Genomic DNA, 23,790 nt, shown 5'->3' with positions numbered 1-23,790 from the left:
GCTTTGGCATAAACCTGTGGGCTGGAATCGTGGGAGGGGTGCTTTTGGTCCCTTATCTATTTCTGGACAAGTTGAATGTGCCCCAATATCATCTGAGCTGCTCGGGGGAACAAAATGGTAAGCGCCAAAATCACAGTTTCGAGATACAGCACATATAAAGTTTCAATTGATCTGCAAATCTGAATAATTTTTTTTTGAACAGTCCTTTTATTCTGTAGTGATTCTAACATATATCTTCTACTATACAGACATAAATGAAACTCAGAACTGACTAAAACAAATGAAATATACAAAAATTATTACATTACCATACACCATTAACAACACATAGTGATAGAACATTACATATTAAATTTTACACTAAGTCTTCAACACTTTACTGAAACTGTAAAATCATTCATCACTCTCATTACTAATGTCTTTTTCATCCAAAACTGTTGGCTTTAGTGACAGGAAAAATCCATGGTGGACAGGAGGTATGTAATTTAGGGGCGACAGGACGTCAGCAACTTTCTTCTTTTCAATAAGCCTTGGCCCATTGTATTTAAGCCGAAGTGTAGGAACTGCTCCTTGCCTTCCACGTTTCCTGAAGCTTATCTCATGCCAAATGTTATGACAAAATGTCTCGCTGATGAATAAAGATGATGAATATTCGGAGGTTACCTTCCACCTACATACTTTCCTTAGGTTGACATCTCGACCATCAACTGTCTTCTTTCTGAAGACAAATGCTTCTTTAGAGTGTCACATTTGATAGAAATCCTCTCTTTTCATATTATATACAAGCAATGGATTCTTCTTAGCTGACTTCTTGATGATCTCGCACCACTGATCTGCACTGTACACATGTTGTACTTGTCGGCGAACGTAATTTTCAATTGTCGCGAAATCTCTATCGGACGCCAACGTTGTGTGCCCGCTCACGGGGAAGTGGTGTTCAATCACATGAACTCTACCAGTTGAAATTAGATATTTCCAAAACAGTACCATGTTCAAATGGTTCAAATGGCTCTGAGCACTATGGGACTCAACATCTTAGGTCATAAGTCCCCTAGAACTTAGAACTACTTAAACCTAACTAACCTAAGGACATCACACACACCCATGCCCGAGGCAGGATTCGAACCTGCGACCGTAGCAGTCCCGCAGTTCCGGACTGCAGCGCCAGAACCGCTAGACCACCGCGGCCGGCGTACCATGTTCCAGTTCTTATTTTGGCCACAGCAGTTATCAGATTTTGCAAAGTAACGTAAAAGGCAGCTCAAAATTTCCTCTGATCCATGGCCAGTAGTAGTCTCATTTCACAAAAAGCAGCGCCCTTTCTTCTTGATACAATCATGAATATGGAGATTATACAACCAAATCTTCCTTTTGTAAAAAGCTGGAACACAACTTAGCTTAGGAACTGGGAGAGTCTGCTGCAAGTCAAAAATCACAACATGTACATTACTGTCTGCTTCTGCTCGTTTTGTGTGGATGGAAATGTTAGCTTGCCCTGCTTCTGCCCGATGTTGGTGTAATTCCAACTGATGCTCCAGACTTACTTTCAGTTGGGGGGCATCAGTGCTCTCAATTTGCACTATGAGCATGTCACAAGTCTTACACATATCATTCTTTGGTGACTTTACTCATATGTTATATCTCTTCAATGAAAATTCGCCTGTACTTGTCTGCAGATACTGGCTCATAGGACATCTCCTTGCAGATTCTTATAGTGCTCGTAACAGGAGGCGATTGTTGCATCTGTGCCCAGGTACAATCTGGCACGACTGTTTGAGCGTCTGTAATGACTCTCGTATTTCGGTATTTTGTCGATGTGTTTCCTGATATGGTTAACACTAGTTTCAGAGTAAGCATACGGACGTACGGTATGGTTGCCCCATTTGTCCTGGGGTGGCGTGGTCGATCCGGATGCGATTTTCTTCTGTATATTTTCGACACAACCGCGATTGTTATGTAGAGCTTGAATAGCAAGAAAAGCTTTCTTGCATACTTTTGTATCACTGCCACTAACTTTTACACTGTAGGAAATAGTACAGTTTCTCCAGGAATTTTCTCCAGCTGCTTTTCGGTGATGTGCAACAGTATTAGATTTCATTGCACCAAATAAGTATGCATTTTGAATGTTAAAATCACCTACTTCACAAAATGTTTTTAATAGTTTTATCACATTCAAATCTCCTACTTTTTCGAAACATTTACGAAGGCACTGGCAATTAGGTCCCACAGTTGTCTTACTTACAGTTGCTCCTGTACAAGAAACATACTCTTCGCCCAAATTAAGCCTCTTCTGTTTAATTTTGCATTGAGAATCAACTCTCAGCCTTTTCTGAGATGACCTCTTTGTCTGTTCGAGGGCCCCTTCCTGAATGGTTTCTGCAGGAGCGATACACTGTTCGTTGTTTTGGGCAATATGATCTGATTCGCTATTAACCTGTATAACAACAAAAACTACTATTACCATTGCCTTTATTATTATTACATGTAACAATATATATGAGAAATGCGCATTCACACACCACTTAGCCAAAAAAATGTAGCCATTCTAAAATAACCTCAAAATTAATGTACTTAAGGAACATAATATTATGTACATGCACTTACCATTATGTTCGTGAAACGTACTAAAAACAGTATATTTACAAAATAACATACCTCTGAGTCATCTGAATCATTAGGAATGTATTCTGGATCCCTCTTGAAGATATTAGTATCATTGGAAGTATATTCCTCGTCTTCTGCCATGTTCACTGTTGCCATAATCTCGGAGATGTTTTTACTGGCCACCATTCTCTCTGTCACTTACCATTATGTTTCCGCAACAGACAGACAGTGGCACTTACCATTAAGCTCTGCCCTGACATCTGTTGAGTGAATTTGGAACTACTAGTAAGTTTACTGCATTGTGCATCCCACAGGTGGTATCATTAGCCATTTACCGCAAAATACACGGCGATGGCGCTTACCATTGTGTTCCCCCGAGCAGCTCATATGTTTCTTTGCAATACTTTGTCTGATGCACTAGAAAACCTTCCACTTGGTGTTCACATCAACAGCTATGGTTTTAGCATGATGGTGCACTGCCACACTTTGGAATGTTGCTTGTACAGTTATGTACTAGCTCTGTGAAGATAAACCCAGATGTCAAACGTACAGAATGCAATTATTGTATTTAGCATAATATGCAGTCTAGTGTATCCTATGTATTGTATTTTTTGTACATCATTGGACATAGACAATGCTACTATATTGACTATTATTTCTGCTGGCATTATGCGTGTCACGAACGAAACAAAGTGGTCATTTATGTCTGCAATAAGTTCATGTTATGTCTTCATTCTTAAATAAATCTAGCAGTAACAGAAAGAAATATACATGATACTGTATTGTGGAGGTGTAAATGAGATACAATTTGATGCTTTAACTGAAAAAAAAGTTTGGCGGGAAAACAACACAAACTTTGGCCCGTCTGCATATCTGTTGCCCATGACATTGCCTCACCTCACTGAGCAAATGGGACAGCTCTAGCACAGCATGGAGCTCGTGCTATCTGTTTTTGGCCATGCTGTATGCAGTTACAGTGTTGCCATAGCCTTGTTTTTTTAAACTCTCATTTGTATTAAACCAACTGGGTGTTGCTAGATACACTTTTGTCTAGAACTGGGATAAGGAATCGCATACCAAACACCAAGTGCAGAATTTTTTCTTCACCCTGTGTACTATGTAAGCTGCCTTGTGATGTGTCTTTGAGGACACTTTGAGCACCATTGTCACTTCAACCTTTCCTGTTCCAATTGGAAATAGTTTGCAGGAAGAAAAAATGCTGATAAACTTCCATGTGCACTTGACTCTCCCTAATTTTATCTTGATCATCTTCATAGGTAGGAGAAAGAAATACATTTTTTGACTCTTCTAGGAATATACCCTCTCAGAACTTTAACAGTAAATCACAGCAATTGGAGAATGCCTTTCTTGCTGTGTGTGCTACTGTAGTCATTACAGTGCGACCTCCCTGTGTGAAACACTTTCGGTAAAAGACATTTAGTAATTCTGCCTTTTCTCTGTTATCATCCATTTCAGTGGCATTATGGTCAAGGACTGTCTGGACAGATGGCTTCAATCCATTTACTGTTTTAACATCAGACTAAAACTTTTTAGAATTTTCTGTCAATTTTGTAGACTGAATTTTACTTTCAAATTTATTGAATGCTTCACACATGGCTCTACTTAAACTAATTTTTGGTTCATTTAATTTTTTTCCTCAGCTAGTATCTATCTAAAGCATATTGTACAATAATCATGAACTTTGCCCATTGATATGCAACATTGTTAGTAATGGAGATGAAATTTTCATGCTTACCACTCAACTAATGTAAATTTTGTTTCTTGTCGCTCTTGCTAAGCAGAAAGATATCCTACCTTTCTTTGTATTCTCATTTATAACTATATTCAGTGATGCTGTAATGGCCTTGTGATGACTGGTTCCCTTTCCTATGCTAACTGGGTTGAAAAGTTTGGGTCTTTTTCTCACCATCAGGTGTAAGATGTTACCTTCTTGCATCAGTTCTCTGATTAACTGCTCAAGGTAACTTTGGATGAACCACTTAGAACAATTTTGCATGTTTCTTTTTCCCTGTTATCCACCATAGTTGCTCATATCTCCCAGTCTATAGCACCTAAGATAAAATCTCCACCTAAAACTATAATATGACCAGGAAACTTACATGAAATATTCTCAAGGTTTCCACTCACCTGTTCTGCCACAATGGCTGTTAAGAGTGCCGTTGCCTTTCCTTACGGATGTCAAAGCAAATATATTACAAGGAAAAGATAGTCATATCAGATAACAAAATAAAGACAATATGGGATATAGTGAAGGAGGAGACCTGTAGAACCAGGCATGAAGAGGAACAAATAGCATTAAGAGTAAATGATACATTGGTGACAGATGTGTATAGTGTTGCAGAACTTTTTAACAAACATTTTATAACTGTTACTGACAAGATGGGGTTGTCAGGTTCGGTAGATGCTGCTATGGATTACCTTAGACCAGACATTTCAAGTAACTTCCTTAATATGAATTTGACCCTCACTACCCCAACAGAAATAATGTCCATCATAAAATCTTTAAAATCAAAAACATCTAGTGGGTATGATGAAATATCAACAAAGTTAATTAAAGAATGTGATTCTGAGCTAAGTAACATATTAAGCTATCTGTGTAACCAGTCGTTTATTAGTGGAATATTTCCTGAATGGCTGAAATATGCTGAAGTTAAGCCACTGTTTAAGAAGGGAGATAAAGAAATAGCATCAAATTTCCGTCCAATTTCACTGTTGCCAGCATTCTCAAAAATTTTCGAAAAAGTAATGTACAGTCGTCTTTATAACCATCTTATCTCAAATAACATACTGTCAAAGTCACAGTTTGGATTTCTAAAAGGTTCTGATATTGAGAAGGCTATCTACACTTACAGTGAAAATGTGCTTAATTCATTAGACAAAAAATTGCAGGCAACTGGTATATTTTGTGATCTGTCAAAGGCATTTGACTGTGTAAATCACAATATCCTTTTAAGTAAACTAGAATATTATAGTATAACAGGAAATGCTGCAAAATGGTTCAAATCTTATATCTCTGGCAGGAAACAAAGGGTGTTATTAGGAAAGAGACATGTATCAAGCTATCAGGCCTCATCCAACTGGGAACTAATTACATGTGGGGTCCCACAAGGTTCCATTTTGGGGCCCTTACTTTTTCTTGTGTATATCAATGACCTTTCATCAGTAACATTACCAGATGCCAAGTTTGTTTTGTTTGCTGATGATACAAACATTGCAATAAATAGCAAGTCAAATGTAGTCTTAGAAAGATCAGCCAATAAAATATTTGTGGACATTAATCACTGGTTCCTAGCCAATTCTTTGTCACTAAACTTTGAAAAAACACACTACATGCAGTTCAGAACTTGTAAGGGGTGTCCCAAGAGTATATGTCTAACATACGATGACAAGAAGATAGAAGAAGTGGACAGTGTTAAATTCTTGGGATTACAGCTTGATAATAAATTCAACTGGGAGGAGCACACCACAGAACTGCTGAAGCGTCTTAACAAATCTCTGTTTGCAATGCGAATTTTGTCAGACATAGGGGATATAAAAATGAAAAAGCTGGCATACTATGCTTACTTTCATTCCATAATGTCATATGGGATTATGTTTTGGGGTAATTCATCAAGCCAAGCTAAAGTTTTCCGGGCACAAAAACGTGCAGTGAGAGTTATATGTGGTGTGAACTCAAGAACATCCTGCAGAAGCCTGTTTAGGGAACTAGGGATACTAACTACTGCTTCCCAATATATTTATTCCTTAATGAAATTTGTCATTAAAAATATATCACTTTTTCAAACCAACAGCTCAATTCATGGAATCAATACTAGAAATAAGAATAATCTTCACAAGGATTTAAAGTCACTTAGTCTTGTACAAAAAGGTGTGCATTATTCAGGAACACACATTTTCAATAACTTGCCAGCAGCCATAAAAATCTTAACAACCAATGAAATTCAGTTTAAGAGAAGCCTAAAGGATTTATTGGTGGCCAACTCCTTCTACTCCATTGATGAATTTCTTAGTAAAACCAACTGATTTGTATATAAGTACAACATAACTTCTGCACAATTTCAGTGCAGTAATGTGTTCATTGAAAATTTGTGTGTGTGTGTGTGTGTGTGTTAATATAATCTAACTTCTGCACCATTTCAGTGCAGTAATGTGTTCATTGTAAATAAGTATTACAGTAGTTGTATTACCTTATAAATAAATAAAAAACCTTTTTAATTTAAATTCAGTGCATTAGTATTTGTAAAATTACTCTTAGTGTTCATTAAAAAATGATGATCATTCCACTTGGGACCTGTGGAATGGTACATTAGCTTATTTGTTTTAATTGTAAATATTTGTCATGTATTGTTGTTTTTCTGACATGTTCCACATCCTGGAGGACCTCCTCACTACGGATCAATTGGAATGAAAGTAAATCTAATCTAATCTAATCTTATACTAAGCGACATACTGCACAAGCTTTACGGGTGATATGTGCCCCTCTTGCTCTAAAATGTACTGGTTTACGGATCTCAACAGACCCAATTCCAGAGTTTGATTTAACAAGGTCACATTCTGCCTTGGCCAAAGTTGCTTCTGGCCAGTACAGCTGTGGCTGTGTCACATTCAATTGCACGACTCCTGAAATGGACGCTGGCAGATGGAAGGTTGGTCCTGTTATGTAACACGCAGTGCCATTGATTAAAATTCTGCTCCCCTCGAGCTCTCTATGTTTCGCTTCTGCCAATACTCCCCGCTCAAAACAACTTGCTGCTACTAACAAATTCTTGTAGGTGGAGAAGATCCAGTGCATCCCGACCCATTGCAAGCTCAATTTAGGCTCCACAATGTCCCTTGGACAGTCTATTTCTTACCTCATGGCTAAACGTTACTGCACCGTGCACATGTCTGGATTGGTGCTTATCACCATGGCTGGACATACTGTTACCTTCCCTCTATGCCAGCTCCGTAATTCCTCCCTTGTCATCTCGGCATACTGGCTGTTAACTGCTGAGATCAGCAATACCTCCTCAGTTCTTTACTTCTACCAACTTGCTCAACGCTCCCCTTTTCAGTGACCTGAGGACAGAATCACTATCACCCTTTCTCCCTCTTCACAAAGACTGCTGTCCCTAGCAGGCTCACCACACTCGAAAATACATATATGAAAATACAATGCCTAATTAATCTGCACAAACCCAATGATACATAACAAGAAAACAAAAAAAAAAAACTACAAATGCTCTACTGCTTTCTGGATTGCAAAGCATATGGTACTTCATGCTGTACTCTATCTTCCTGGTTTTCTCTGTGCTTAGCACCTCTCTTCACTCTTCTCTTTCTTCCTCTTTCCTTCCTGTGACAAACCTGGAATCACTTCTGGGTAACCCTTAAATGGCCGCAATTGCCCAATGTGTGCTATTGTTGTTCTAGTTGCCAGATGAAGCTTAACATTAATGGGGGATATGGTTTCAACTATTCGGTATGGCTCTTGATACCTTGTAAGGAACTTCTTTGTTTTCCCTTTTGGCGTATAGGAGGTGGATAGCATTACCCATCACCCTAATCTATACTCCGGTAAACTTCCTTTCCACTTCACTGTGTCTTCCTGCCTTTCCAAAGCCTTCATATTTGCCTTTTGTACATGTTTCCAAACATCCCGAATTGTTCTCACGAACTGATGTACAGATTCACTGGACCTTCCTTTCTGTAGCCTAACCAAATCAAACGGTGACGGCATTTTTTGCCTGTACACTACCTCATACGGAGACAAACCGGTATTTCTATGGATTTCTGCATTATATGCACATACAATATGCCTCAAATACTCGTCCAACTGATGGTGATGAGAATCCACATAAAAACTCAGCATCTTCCCGATTGTTCTATGTACCCGTTCAGTACTTCTGTTGGACTATGGATGCAACACGCTCACCTTCAACTTCTATACGTTCAGCAATTTACACAGTTCCTTCATTAAATCCAACATGAAGTTGGTTCCTTGGTCAGTAATTATTGTCTCCGGTACACCATACTTCAAAATCCAGTTGTTTACTAATGCTTGCACGACCATTGCTGCCTGTTGATTTGGCATAGTCACCATCTCCACATACCTTGAAAAATGGTCTATTATTGTCAGAACAAATCTGTTCCCTGATGGTGTTTGCCTGAAAGGTCCTAAGACATCAATCCCCAACATAGAGAATGGACATGTCGTTTCTGGCAATCGTTGTAGCTGTATCTGTTTCCAACTCAAATCTGCTCTCATCGCACATGGTATACAATTCTGAACATACTGATCCACATCTACTTTCCTACCTCTCCACCAATACCTCTCCACCACTCTCCTATTCATTGCTCTACACCTTCCATGACCAGATAACACATGATCATGTGCTTCCTTTAAAACCTCATCCCTCAGTTTCGCTGGCACTACTACCCTTGGTCCTGACTTTGTTTCCCTGCACAGAAGACTGTCGTACATATTAAATTGCGACTGTGTTCAATACAATTTGCAATTGTTGTCTGTGTCCTGTAATTCTTGCCATACCAATAGGTCATAACCTATGACTTCTACTTTTGCCACCTTCCTACTTAGTGCATCCACATTACCGTGCTTCTTCACCTCGTGGTCGAATTCACTAAGCCTCCCAGCCCATCTAGTGAGTCTAGTTGACGGATCCTTCAACCCCAACAACCACTTCCACTCAGCATGATCTGTCATTACCTGAAATCTTCTTCCATATAAATAACATTTAAAATATGTGATTCCATAGATTACACTAATCATCTCCCTCTCTGTAGTTGAGTAATTCCTTTCTGCTGGATTAAACTGCCTGGACGCATAGGCTACAGGATGTTCTTTCCCATCACTTTCCTGACTAAGAACACACCCTAATGCTTGATTCAATGCATCACAGGCTAGTATAAACTCCTTTTGAAAATCTGGAAACACAAGAATGGGACTTGATGTTAACACTTCTTTAAGTTTGTCAAACGCTTCCTGACATTTTTCTGTCCACTCAAATTTCACACCCTTCCGTAACAATCACGCCAATGGCTGGCTAAATCTGCAAAACCCTTCATGAACTTTCGATAGAAATTGCAAATTCTGATGAATGACTGAACTTCCTTAACTGTTTTCAGTCCCGAAAATCCCTTACAGCCTGTACCAACCTCGGATCTGTTCGCACTCCGTCCTTACTGATAATATGACCCAAATATTTTACTTCTTCTAATGTGAAATGACACTTCTCCAGGCTCAATGCCATACGAGCTGCTCTTAACCTCATAAAGATTTCCCTTACCTGCTGTCTATGTTGCTCCATACTACCTGAAAACACTATAATGTCATCCAAATAGACAAGACACTGCCGTGGTTTCAAACCCCTGCACATACTGTCTAGCAACCTCTGAAACATTGCCTTAGCATTTTTCAAACCAAATGGAATTCTGATGTTCTCCAGGAGTAGACAACGCAGTTTTTGGACGATCCTCTGGAGCCACCTCTAACTGATGATAACGACTTATGAAATCCATTGCAGAAAAGTACTCACACTGTCCCAAGTGATCCAAAGTCTTCGATATGTTTGGAATGGGGTATGCGTCCGTTACTGTCTTATTATTGAGGTATTGGTAGTCACAACAGAACCTGTAGTTCTTAGTTCCATCCATAGATTTTATAGGCACAACGACAATGCCCGCTCCCCAGCAACTATTACTATGCTCTACAATACTGTCCGCAAACTGTTAATCAACGAAATCCTCCACAATCGGCTGCAAATACCTCGGTATTCTGTATGGTTTATGGTAAACAGGTGCTTCATTCCCTGTTGGTATCCTATTATGAACTAATGGAGTTGTTGGCAATGGGCCTTGTGGAAAAACAAATCCTTAAATTCCCACAATAATTCTTCCATATGCTCTCTTTCCCCTTCTTTCAAATGCTTAATTTTGTCACGCATTGCAGTTCTACTGGCATTTAGTGGTTGATTGCATTGCCTACCTCTTGAACACCAGTATTCATCATCTGGCACATCCAAATTTTCTACTAAAACTCCTTTTCTCAAACTCACATCTACAGCGCTAAAATTATCCACATTCATGGGAACTACTCGCTCGTCATTCCCCTCCTGTACACGTAAAATACTATGTTTCACAAAACAACCCAAAGGACCCAAAACTTCATTATCCTCCAATGGCTCAATAACACATACTGTGCCCACAGGTAGATTCGACCCCACACTTACCCAAAGCAATTTCCCGGTGCCACCAGACACACACTCATGGGAATTAAGCCTTAATACTAGTGTACGTGGTTCAATTGGTTTGTTCATTATGTTGAACGCCCCTTGCAACAGCTTTGCATCGACAACAGTTTCCCCTAGCTGAGATAACATTACACCACGTTCCACAGTTCGTTGTCCAAGGCCAATTTTGGCATGATGTTGATGCAAGAAATCTACTCCTAGGATCATGTCATAGCCCTCACTTACCCATGGTACTACTACATCCATGCATGCCTCAAATTGGACTTTCCCTATGCAAAAGTCAACTGTCACTGACCCCAAAGGTGTGACCTCCTTATCCCCCAATCCACACAACCTATAACGAGGTGGGCCTAAAACTCCCATTAAACTCTTAACAGCTACTGACACTTGCACCCCTGTGACCAACAAAATCTTAAACTTTTTATTTCCTATGGAACCTACCACTGAATGTTCCACCTCTGCATATGTATTTGTAGCATTTAAATTGAACAGTAGCTCCCTTAGGTGGGCCTTGGGCCTCCTCTACTGTTTAACAATTGTCCACCTTGTAAATGGTCTACCTGGTCGTCGTTGATATCGCTAATTGCTGTAAACGCACTATTTCACTCCAATTTACGGAGCTTGTTAGCACTTGATGTTAGGTTGGCGCCATTACAATGTATTGTATTGTAGTAATCGCTGCTGCTTGCTGGATCGCTGCTGTGTCTCGATGCTGATGCTGGCTCTAAATCTGGTTGTCTAGGGTTAAAAAACATGAGGTCCCGTGTTTTTCATGTGCTTTTGATGATAAAGAACGAGCGAAACCAACACGTATGTAAACATCAAATATTTATTACTTTAGTGGCCATATTAATTCCACTGTCCACCAAAGACCATAACACAACACAAAGTAGTACTTCCTTTACATGTTCTTTGCATTGTTTTTCCAAACAATAACACAGAAACACACTTCACCAAAGTGACATTCCGACTGCCCCGGACTGCCTCCGACTGCTTGTATTTATAACATTGTCAAAGAACTACTAAAAAGAGATATAGTTTATAAGTCACATGTACATCTGTTATCATAATTTGTGCAGAAAAGTTGTTAATTTGCATCGAGTGACATAATTTAACATGTTATTAAAATGACAGACAGATTTGTTGACTTGACAGAATAATTCTTTGTTACAAAAAGGTCGTTTTTTAGAAGTTTGTCAATTGACTTCTCTAATTTGCATAAATAAGTAAGTAACGTGAATTATGAAGAATTACATTGGTTTTCGTCTAAAATAGGATTGATTACGTGAATACTGAGTGAAAACGCTCCTAGTGAACAAATAGGTTTCACTGGGTGATTTTTATTTAAGGAGATCCAAAATACCTAAGTTGGCCACTATTTTTCGTACTTCATATTAATTATTTAAGATAAACTTAGTGTTTTTCATGATGACATTTGCTGTATCAGTGATCAAGTGATATAAACTTTTGTGTGGGTCAGTTATTCAGTATAATTTAATGGGTTGACTGTTTATGGAGACATGTTGTGCAATCATTGTTAACATACACAATAACTTTTCTATAATCATAAATACTCGTTAAACTGGTTGAATTTGGAAGGGATCGCATACTTCATTAAAGTAAAGCCTTTAATATGTTCCGTTACAACATCTACTAACTCCACTTCTCCATCCTCCACACTGTTGATTTCCACCTGTTCCTCTATTCTTTGGGGACTGGGTACATTTCCTCTGCACATGTCCCGTACTACCACACTCTTAACATTTTATACCCGCTGTAAACACTGTTTATCTATCACATACCCCCATTACCACGTCTATTTCCTCATATTGGATTGCCAGCTGAATGGCCAAATACAAATCTTTAAGAGTCACTTCACTGACTTTCCGCAATATATGCGCTTGTAAATCATTCAAAAATACATCAAGTCCCCTTTGCTCGGCCTCCTGCAACAGAACACCATTTGCTTCATCACTCTGACCCAACTCGTAAGTGTACTCATTAATTTCTCTTTTTCTGTCTGCAAATTTCTCTACTGTCTCCCCCTGTCTCTTTGTCATTGTACTCAACCTCTCCCTAAAGTAAGGAGTGCTGTTCTGTTTCTTGTACCTTTGTACTAGCCCCTCCTTCAACTGCTTAAACTCTTCTGCCTTCCTTAATGCCTCAGAACACCTTACATATGTCTTCACTTCACCCATTATCTAATCTTGGCTGCATGTAACAACTGTGCATCTGACCAACCATTCATCACAGCTGAAGTTTCCAAGTCCTCCACAAATGAACGCACATCCTCAGATGCCTTGCCAGAAAACAGTATAATCAAACTCGCAGCAGCTGGATCAATGTCCTGCTGCTGCATCCTAGGCAACAACAACTGATCTGATGTGGTCTCCTGCTCACTTCTAGATGTTAATTCACTCCTCAACTATGTATTGTCCACTGTCAACTGTGCTACCTTTTCTAACAACATCTGTTCTGCTTCTGGTTCCAACACAGCTTGCGTTCACGACTCTGCCATCGTTTCGCTTTCATTCCTCGTTAATTCCAAAACAAAACAGTTAAGTACAGAAATAACCCGACTCTCTACACCTCAGTGTAATCATAGTCAGTAACATCATACTCAAACCAATACAAAAGTAATCAAATGCCACAAAAACAACATCTTACTGCCCCAAATACACTAACACTTACTCTGACAGCAAAAAATACTACGCCCACGCAAAACATCTACAATGGCCTGCCACAAGCCGTACTCAAAAACACAAAAAAAGAAAAAAAACGTCCAACACTCAAAATAAAACTGGTCAAAACTCACATCTCGTGACTGTAATGCAGGTGGTGGGCTCGAACATCGTGCTGTACAGACGACGTCCAGCTATTCTGACACCAAATGTAATCGGAATTTCTGACACCGAATGTAACGGCAACACCAAATGTAGTGGGAAGAGAAAGAAGGCACCGTATTAAGACTCGTTCGAGCTTTCCTAGTGATTTATTGTTTCCAAGTACAGTGCCACGTTCCCCTCAGTGTGCGTCACCGGGTCCCGCGATGCTGAGGACACTACTCGGCTGTCTGCGAAACACTTCGGTGTGGAATGGCTGCCTCAGAGACTCGTCCACGCACTGCCGTGTGATGGCCTCGTACGGCCGCGACATCAGGATGCGCTGACAGTCGACTCGGTGGTCTTTGCCCCTGCTGCCTCAGTGCCGCTCGCCGGGAGCCACAGGCAGCTCGCTGCGCACTTCTTCGCTGTCGTGGTTCAGATCGAGGGCGACAACAAGTGCCTGCGATGCTGCGTCCGAATCTGCTGCCCTCGCCTCGGGATGCCTCCGGCGTGTGTCGGCAGCCGACAAGTCTCCCTACAGTAGCGAGCTGTGGCGTGGCCCACCGCTGGATAGCTGCAGACTCCGTGTCAGCCTCAGAGGGTGAAACCAGTGACCCGCCGTGGACTGGAATGCTGGCACCCCATCTGCTCCTGTGTGTAGCCAGTGGTGTGACACGCGCCACCCTCCAGGAGGGCTGCCACACTTGAATGCCTTGTTAGTGAACCGGCACCTATTTATATGCTGCTGTGTGCCTCTGTTTTGTTAAATGCGCCACTCTGTGTCAGGTACTCGTAATGCTTAGGTTGGCCAATGGGTCCTTTCTGCCTGTGACTTGAGCCGTGCAAACTGCTGTGTGTACTTTTTCCAGCAGTTCTACGCCCCTGTGGCCTCTGTTTTACTTCGCAGCTGCTGGTGAGCATAACTCACTGTAAAGAGGCCCTCGCTTGGCTGTAACTTGCACGCTCAGAAATATTGCACCAAAACTGACTTTTCCTATCCCAAATGGTAGTGCCGCTACACTTCTAAAATTTGGTGAGTGAATGTGTACATGATATTCTCAGTCGAGTAACTCTTCCGAAATCCAAACTTTGATTTACAAAGAATGTTATTGTTATTCAGACAGAATACTGTTGTAGAATACATCACCTCCTCAAAAATTTTGGCAAATGATGTCAGTAGTGAAATGGGTTAGTAGATATTGACATCTCTCCTGTGACTTATACTGGGATTTAACAATGGCATATTTCAATTTCTGTGGACAAAAGTCCTGAACTAGTAATGTGCTACATACTTCAGTAAAGACAACGCTCATTACACGATATCAAGTATATAGCTCTGTGTCGGAAACCCTAGAAAATCCAGGTGACCTATTATTTTCGAAAGAATATGTAATTTTCTCAGTATCAGAAGGAGAAATGAGTGAGACAACCATATGATTATGTTTTAAGGAAGGTGCTTGATCAGGAAACATTCATTGTTCTCTTAAATTGTTTGCCCCTATATTTTCTATTAAATTTAAGAAATTATTATTAATATATCAAGCTGTTATTGCTTTTGTACCAACCACCTACTCAATGAAAAGAAGAATAACTGGTTTTTCTTCCTTACACTTTCATTTGATAGGATGGCAACATTTTTGTGGTAAGTAAGACTGCTGAAATTGTTTTGTTCACATTTTTCAGACATAATGCAATGCACATCTGTGTTTTGGCATCTAGTGTAAGTAACTGATATCACACATTTTGGAGAAAGATCATCTAAGATGAGTAGTAACAGTATATGGTGATAAAACATTCTTATTTTAAAAACTGAGAACTAGATCCCAGATATTAACTGATTTGAGTGAGTTTTTCTGTACTAATGTTCAAAGCCAACTAAATAAATGGAGTTAAAGATGACTGCACAAACACTACTTATTTGGCACATTCCAGGTAGTCAATAAAGGTTCATTTAGAAGATAGTGCATATTATCTTAAAGGAAGTTCTGCATATGAAAAATTTCAGTCACTATTAGGAGTTTTGTTTGTAAACTCCCTATCAAAATGCTCAAGAGAGTACTTTTCAAAACTTTGGTTAGGCAAATTTAAGTCAAATTCCCGGGCAGAAGTAACCAAGAGTAGCATTTAAAAATCTACTTTTGTATCACAGTGGTTCAGATTGTCATACATCATCCATTATAATGGCAAAAGTGCAAAACCTTGGCTTCAAAGTAGGTTCTTGCCAACCCTGTGCTTTAAATATCCAATGTATTTTTTCCTGTTTCGAACATAAAAAAGTTGCTTGGAAGTAATAAATTTTTGTTAAATGAAGAGGTAATCTGTTGATGTGGGGACTATGTTGAGAGTTGAGGTTTCATGTTACTGACTGTGTAATTTATTACGTTTTTACTAAGTTTATCAACCCACTTTCACAAAATTAGGGGTTCGTGATTGTTAAAAGACGGCTTTTCAAAACTACTATGTAGTTCTTTGTTACTACCGGAAGGCCACGATCCTGTAAAATTACAAGGACACAAAATATCTGTCAGGTACCTACTTTCAGGAGGAGAGCTCCTATTTCCATACAGCCAGTAGACACTTATAAAAAGGAAAAAAAGTGTACCTTGTTTTTGGAACCGTTAGTTCTCTTCTAATCCTACAAGATAATACCACATGATGTCTGACATAACAAACTTTATTAAATCTAGAAATCAATTTATTATAATGGGTACACTAGCCACAGAGTGGCTCACAATAGCAATGTGATAACACACATGCAGAGGTAAATATGCAACTGAGTTAGAGCTGGGTGGACCTGTCTCTAAAAGCTTTTAGACAGCTGGTAGAATGTGTGGATGAGAGCCTGTGCACGCATACACGAGTGACACTCCCGGACAGACGTCAGACTTCTAGCTACATCTCGTAACTTCAGTGGAGCACCTTACGACTGCATGCCCCGATCTCGAGTGAGTATCTACGTGGGTCAACTACACCCCTCCCCCATTGAGAATGTCGTTGATCCCCAAGGTGAATTATGGACAACTGCGATTTGGAGGCCGGGCAGACGAGACGAGCTAGCAGCGAGCAACTGCTGAATGCCAAAGACCCGGGGATACGAGGGGTAAAGTGGCCAGCATAAGGAGAGCTGGCCTCTCCCCCCTGCCTCCTGTCAGAGCACGAGATGACAAAACCAGAAACGAGCAATCTGAGTCGAGATCCATGGCGACGTCGAGCGGCAGTGCGGAGGGTGGAAGTGACACCACAGCGAGCTGAGGCTGCTTCTGTGACATCGAACCAGTGACGGATACGTGCTACGGCTGGACTGTTCCACCAAAGCTCTTGCCAGAGTCTGTGAAGGTGTAGGCTCTTTGGGCGAAAGTTTTGCCACTGGTGGAACAGGAGGCCAGAACCCGTGAGGGTAGGTGGTGCCCAGCGACCGGGGTACTGGTGAAGGTGGTGTTGTGGCCCGGACTGGGGGAGGGGGTAGTGTTGGTTATTCAGACTCAGAGCTGATTTTGATGGCACTTGACAACCCAGTCCTCTGGCCATTGGGATGTACATGCGGCAGCCATCCTGGTGCATGATGACTGCTGGTTTCCAATGGTGGTAACCACATCCCCAGTGTAAAAACCAGTATGCCAGAACACGATGGCGGGGAGATCCAGAATGTAGGAGATGGAGCAGTGTCCTCAGCCGGTGAGTGTGGAGAGGCTCCGCTGGGCTACAGGAAGCGATACGAGTAGTCCAGTAGGTTGTTGGAAAAAAATATAATGCTTCTTCGGTGGGGAAGTCTTGCTAATATTTTTTTCCTCTGGGTCTTGAGGGTCAAACGATGTGCTCAGCTTTCCCGTTAGAGTGTGGGTGAAAGGGGGGGAGAGAATGTGTCGAATTCCTGACTGAAGAAAGAAATCACGAAATGCCTGAGGTAGGAACTGGGGCCCTTTTTCTGAAACACGGGTAACGGGAAGACCTTCCACAGGAAAAGTTTTGGAGAGAGCTTGAATAATGACCTCATTAGTGGCTGAGGGCACCAGACCTCACATGGTAATTATGAAAATGCATCATTGAAAACCTACCAGAACACATTCAGAAATGTACCCACAAAATCAACATGAATGGATTCCCCGGGCTGGTTTGCTGGAGGCTCTGGAGAGATCAGTGACCTGGGAACTGCTTGTTGACTAGCACATTGTGGACGTGCAGCAACCATTTGTTCCAGCTTTTGGTCAACACCAGGCCAGTAAACATATCTGCAAGCCAATGTTTTGGTGTAGGAAGCACTCCAATGCCCCGCCAGTAAGAGCTGTAAAACATCAGAGTGGCCACTCTGAGAGCTGTGTCGTCTGTGGAGAGAAGGAGGACCCCCTCTGAGACTGCGAGACAACGGCACAAAACGAAGTAGTTGCAAAGTAGATCAGACGAGTGGCCTGGAGGACGAGAAGGCCAACCCTGTTGGATGAGGCAGAGTACCTGATTGTGGATGGGGTCGGTCACTGTTGTCTCAGTGACTCGCGCTCTAGTGATCAGAAAACCGTCTACTGCTTGGCAGGAGGAGACTTACGAATTGAAACACTTGAGGTCCTCCTGATCAAATTCAAGGTCCAGGCCTACGGGCAGTGGGGATAAGGCGTGCACATTGACGTGTCATCCTGAGGTGGGAAAACGAATGTCATAGTTGTATTTGGAGAGGAACAAAACCCACTGCTGCAACATGTGGCCTGCCTCTTCAGGGACCCAGGTGGACAGACTAAATAATGAAATTAAGGGCTTGTGGTTCACAATTAGTTGAAATTTTGTGAGCACATACACAATGGCCAGAGCCTCTTTCTCAACCTGAGAGTATTCAACCAGTGCTGGGCTCAGAGTTTTGGCTGTCTGCATTCCAATTGGCAAGGACTGTGCTCACGCTGTGATGTGCCCGTGGCCAAACTCAATGGTTTGTTGAGATCAAAGATAGATAGACCCAGTGCTACTGGAAGCATTCCTTCAGCATGGTGGAGGCCTGGTCACATGCTGGAGACCAGACAGGGGGAGCATCTTTGTGGAGAAAGAGATGCAGTATCTGCATGATGGTGGATGGCCCAGTAATGAACCAGTGATAATAGGCAATTTTACTTTAAGAAGCCTGCAGTTCACGCAATCATGAGGTATGTGGTGGGTCCGTATGGGCCCTGAAAAGACATTTCATGGGTCAGATACCCTGCCTTGAGCTGAGGAGGCCCAGATAATCAACAGATAGTTGAAAAACATGGACTTATGCAGATTGCATTGGAGACCCACAGTCCAGAGGTTTTGAAATAGGGCCCAGAAGTTGTGCAGGTGGTCTCTCATAGTATATCCTATAATTATGATGTCATCCTGGCAGTTAAAGCAGTGTGAAGTCCGCCCCCGGTAGCTGAGTGGTCAGCGCGACAGACTGTCAATCTTAAGGGCCCGGGTTCTATTCCCGGCTAGGTCGGAGATTTTCTCCACTCAGGGACTGGGTGTTGTGTTGTCCTAATCATCATCATTTCATCCCCATTGACATGCAGGTCGCCGAAGTGGCATCAACTCGCAAGACCTGCACCCGGCGAACGGTCTACCCTACGGGAGGCTCTGGCCTCACGACATTATTATCATTAAAGCAGTGTGAAATATTGGACATGACCTGTTCAACAGTGTTGAAAAATTGCAGGAGCACTTGCCACCCCACACATCAACTGTTGGTATTGATGAAGGTCGAATGGCATGTTAATGACAATGATTGCTTGTACTCATCATCCAGGGGTAACTAGTGATATGCTTTGGAAAGAGCAAATTTTGAGAAGAATTGACCTTCTGCTATACATGTGAATAGTTTGTCAGGATATGGCAATTCCTAAGTGTTGACCACATACCGTGAATTCATGGTAACCTTAAAATCACCCCCAAAGATGCATTTTCCCAGAGGATTTCTTAAAAATGGAAAGTGGTGTGACCCATTTACTAGAGTAAATGTGAACCACAATGCTGAGAGAGGTGAGCTGGTCCACTTTGGGGTGGAGGGCTAGGGAAATCTGCCAAAAATGAAAAAATCTGGGAAGCGCCAACATCTTTGAAGTTATGTAGGCTTGAAAGTCTGTGGCACACCCTAGGACTTCCTCAAAGGTATCCTGAAATTCTGAGCACAGAGATTCCAAAGACTGACAGGGCACCTTGGCAGATTCCAACTGTATGGAGTCTGTAACCAAAAAGCTAAAGACATGAAAGATTTACTGAACTAGTGTCATGGATGACAATAAACGTAATAGGTTGAGTCACTGTTTGATAGGTGACATCCCTCATGTATTGGCTACACAAGGGGAAGTGCTGTTTACTGTACCCATGAGATGCCTGTTACCGGTGACAATTGCAAAGAGCCGAGGTGCAGCTGTAACAGGAGAACCAAAATGTCAAGAAAAAGCTTGTTGGAATCTTGATTAGGAACTTGACTTGATGACAACACTTCCTGAATATCCATATCCATGGCCTCTGATGCTGTTTTCTGTGCAGCTGAGTGGCAGACTACTGTAATGTGACCTTTTTTCTGACACTTACAACAGATGGCCTAACAATGTGGACACTCTGATCTGCCATCTTTGGAGTAACATGACACACAGGACAGCAACAGGAAGTGGTGGCTGGAGCACTACAGTACTTCGCAGGAGCTGCCGGACTGGATGGATTGTACCACCACAATGTTATTCTTTCCAGATGCAGTTGGACACAGCTGGGCCAACTTTCAGGGTCACAACATCGCACCAGGCTTCCAGATGCTGACCAGCAGCTTGTGAGACTTCATGTGACTGAGCAGTTGACAAAACCTCTTCGAAGGAAGGGTTCTCTAGCAGCCGGACCGATTGTTGGGATTCCTTATCTGGGATGGAGCAGATGATTATATTGTGAACTATGACATCTGCATATGACTCTTTGGATTTAGTTGTGACAAAATAACACTTGTGATTAATGCCATGGAGGATCATGACTCAGGCACAATAAGACTGATGGGGCTGCTTCTTGCACTGGTAAAATTCAACCCTAGTGGCCATGACATCTGTGTGGCACTGATAATAGAAAGACAACAATGCACATAAGGTGTCAAACAATAATGAGGAAGGTTCCTACAATGCTGCAACACCTCACAAAAGTTAGGGGTAAATCCATGTGGAAAAAATAGTCAATTACATATCTCTGCACCTGTAATGTGGAAGGTATGAAAATGCTGCGATGGGTGGTATTTGTACACCTCCCAATCTTCTGCTGCCCTATTTAACAGCATGAACTGAGGAGGAAATGGAGCTGGCAAAGCCTGTTGCATGGCTGTTATGAGATCCTGTTGCTGCACCAATGTTTGAGTCAGAGAATCCATGCTATAACAAAATGCAAAAAGCAACTGTACAATTAAAAACATGTGAAGATATGACCCTACCCATTGCCAATGTGTCCCATAAGAGAATACCACACAATAACTGACACACTGAACTTTATTAAGTCTAAAAAACAACTTATTATAAGGAGTGTCTCACAGTAACAGTCTGATGACACATATGCAAGGTAAACATGTAACTGAGTTAGAGCTGGCTGAGCCCATCTCTAAAAGCTGTTATCCAGATGGTGGAGTGTGCAGACAAGAGGCTGCATGTGCATCCATGAGTGGTAACCTCCAGTTGTTGTCAAACTTGTAGCTGCATCTGCTGACTTCTGTGGCACACCTTACAACTGCATGACAGGATATCAGGTGTGGATCTATCTGGTTCACTAAAAGTTCTCCTTTAAGTATAAAACATACATACAGGTTGGGAGAGATTAGACAGAAGGGACAGGTCACTCACACCCCAGACTGAAATGGGTCCATTTCTTGTTGTCCATGCAACAGGTGAATCCCTATCATCCTTGATGCTGAGTGAACTGTCCCTCCTTTCTAGCCTTCACCAACCTTTCTTTCCTGAGGGAGAAACTAACCATTCCAAAAACTAGTCATAATTTGCCACCGCTTCCCCCCCCCTCCACCCCCCCCCCCCCCCCCACACACACACACACTTTTAAAAGTGTCTATTAATTGTACTTGAAACTTCATTTCCTGGAAGTAAGATTTTTTTTAAGATTCAGCTTATGTATTAAGTGGTAACATTATACTGATATGAATCTTCAAATGTGCTTTTTTCTTTCAGATTACCTGTGACCACTTTACCATGGTGTCTTATAGAGTATCTGCAAAGTGTGCAATTTTGTGCAATATGCTCTGGTGGATATTTTGAGAGCTCTATTGCATGCCGTTATATACCCAGTTTCAGAGTCTACATTGAGGTTTTGCCAGGAAATGGACACTTACATGGTCCAGGCTTCATTATAAACTTGTGTTCAAGAAGCTGCATGCAGCCAGAGTTAAAGTTTTGTGAGGTTCTCAATCATTTAACCCCTGAACAATATTACGATTGGATTAAAGAAATGTTTTGAGCTGTACGCACTCTAAGTATGCTGACAGAGTTAAAGTTTTGTGAGGTGGTCAATGATTTGGCACCTGAACAGTAAGATGATTTGATTAAAGATATATGTTGAGCTGTGGCTACTCTCTTTCTAGCATATCACTGACATAAGCAGGTCTATGCACTGTTATGAGCACTTGCCATATTTTATTTTTGTAATTTTAGAGGTAGTTTTCTGATGATTTATTGGCAGAATTTGACACTTTGAAATGTTTACAACCAATAGTTTTATGTGCTTTGTTACACATATTAAAATTCTGTTGTTGTTTATTTGTAATGAATCTGTATTTGCAGCCAGTTGTTCAGTAAACAATGAAGGTGTAAAGTTTTAAATCTTGGACCAGTACTCTGTTGGGACATCGTGATATTTGAAATCCCAGTGCTATGGAGGTAGTGATTTGATTTGATATATTATTGGTCCTGTAGATCATACAATTTGTACAGCAAAGCACATCATGATATAGGACAAGTCAATTTGAAAAATTATGTTAAGATGGTATATGACGAGAGATGACAGTAGTGGTACATAACTCACATAGCAGAATACATACAGGATATATAGACAAAATATAAAAAAGGTGGTGTGTGATGAGAGATGGCAGTGGTGCATAATGCACATAGCAGAATACATATATGAGATAGTGGAGGTGAACATGATCTGTTTTCAGTGATTGCCTTATGTACTAGCTCAGTTTGTAATTTTGCATTTTCAGTACTTATTTCAACAATATTTGAAACCATTTCAGTGGTTAAGGACTTTGTATTTGATAACTATATGTATAACTTATTCTGCACATTTTTATCTTCTAGTCAGAGCATTAATTCCATTGTAGGGAAGTAAAACTCAAATGCATCTGTTTACACCTAGTGCTCATTTTGGACAGCATGTTTTCATGGCACAGTCACTGCAATTTTGCAAATTTAAAATAAAAGTACAGGTTTAGGAAAGTTATGTCTCTGTTGGTGGTATTAATTTGCATAAAATCTGCAAAACATAATTGGCACTCTTATACTCACATTGTGGTATCTGTACAGTCCACTGAGAGGAAGTGATTTACAGAATCATTAATTCATGTCATGGGTTACTAGTTGTTGGCAAACACTGTCACCACTGGTACTACATTACTCTTGCGGCTTAAATATGTGACTATAAAATTTAATAGAAGCTGTGTTTCAGTAATAGCATTAAGAAGTTATTAGCGATAAATAAGCTATACAATAAATTCAAAAATAGAGCTATAAGTAAATGTGTGTTATTCAGTAGTTAATGAGTGTAATTGTAGTTGGACTTCCTGTTTTGGCTGCAGTTCAGCATTACTCACAGAGAATGTATGTAATATGTAATGAGAACAATAAGACACACATGAACTTTTGTGCATCTGATTTACATGTTACTAATAAATTGTAACCTATATTTTGAAAGTGGAGCATAAAAATGCACTACTAGTACCCATAAATTGTGTTCTTCACTATATAAGTTATAATTTGGAAACTAACAAATATATTACAGTGTAAAAGTATTATTAAATTACAGAAATAAAGATTATTATTCTAACAAATGAGCTTCCCAGTCTCATTCATCGTCATTAAGAAAAATTTTAGCTGTTTAAAAACAAGCCCCCCAAGTAA

The 23,790-nt window shown here is 40.8% G+C and overlaps 1 protein-coding gene across 1 annotated transcript in view; it reads left to right on the top strand.

Moving 5' to 3' along the window:
- LOC126248007 (uncharacterized) overlaps positions 1–23,564 on the top strand; it is a 109,590-nt gene extending 86,026 nt beyond the window's left edge. The window contains exon 4 of the mRNA XM_049948589.1: positions 21,847–23,564. Within this exon, the coding sequence (XP_049804546.1) occupies positions 21,847–22,132 (286 nt within the window). The 3' untranslated portion in view covers positions 22,133–23,564. The remainder of the gene's footprint in view (positions 1–21,846) is intronic.
- Positions 23,565–23,790: the final 226 nt, after the last annotated feature.

The sequence above is a fragment of the Schistocerca nitens genome, chromosome 3 (genome assembly GCF_023898315.1).
Source record: "Schistocerca nitens isolate TAMUIC-IGC-003100 chromosome 3, iqSchNite1.1, whole genome shotgun sequence".
In the NCBI taxonomy this organism is placed as follows: Eukaryota; Metazoa; Arthropoda; class Insecta; order Orthoptera; family Acrididae; genus Schistocerca; species Schistocerca nitens.
The sequence above is the reverse complement of the archived record's forward strand: the minus strand, read 5'-3'. Positions and strand labels throughout refer to the sequence as shown.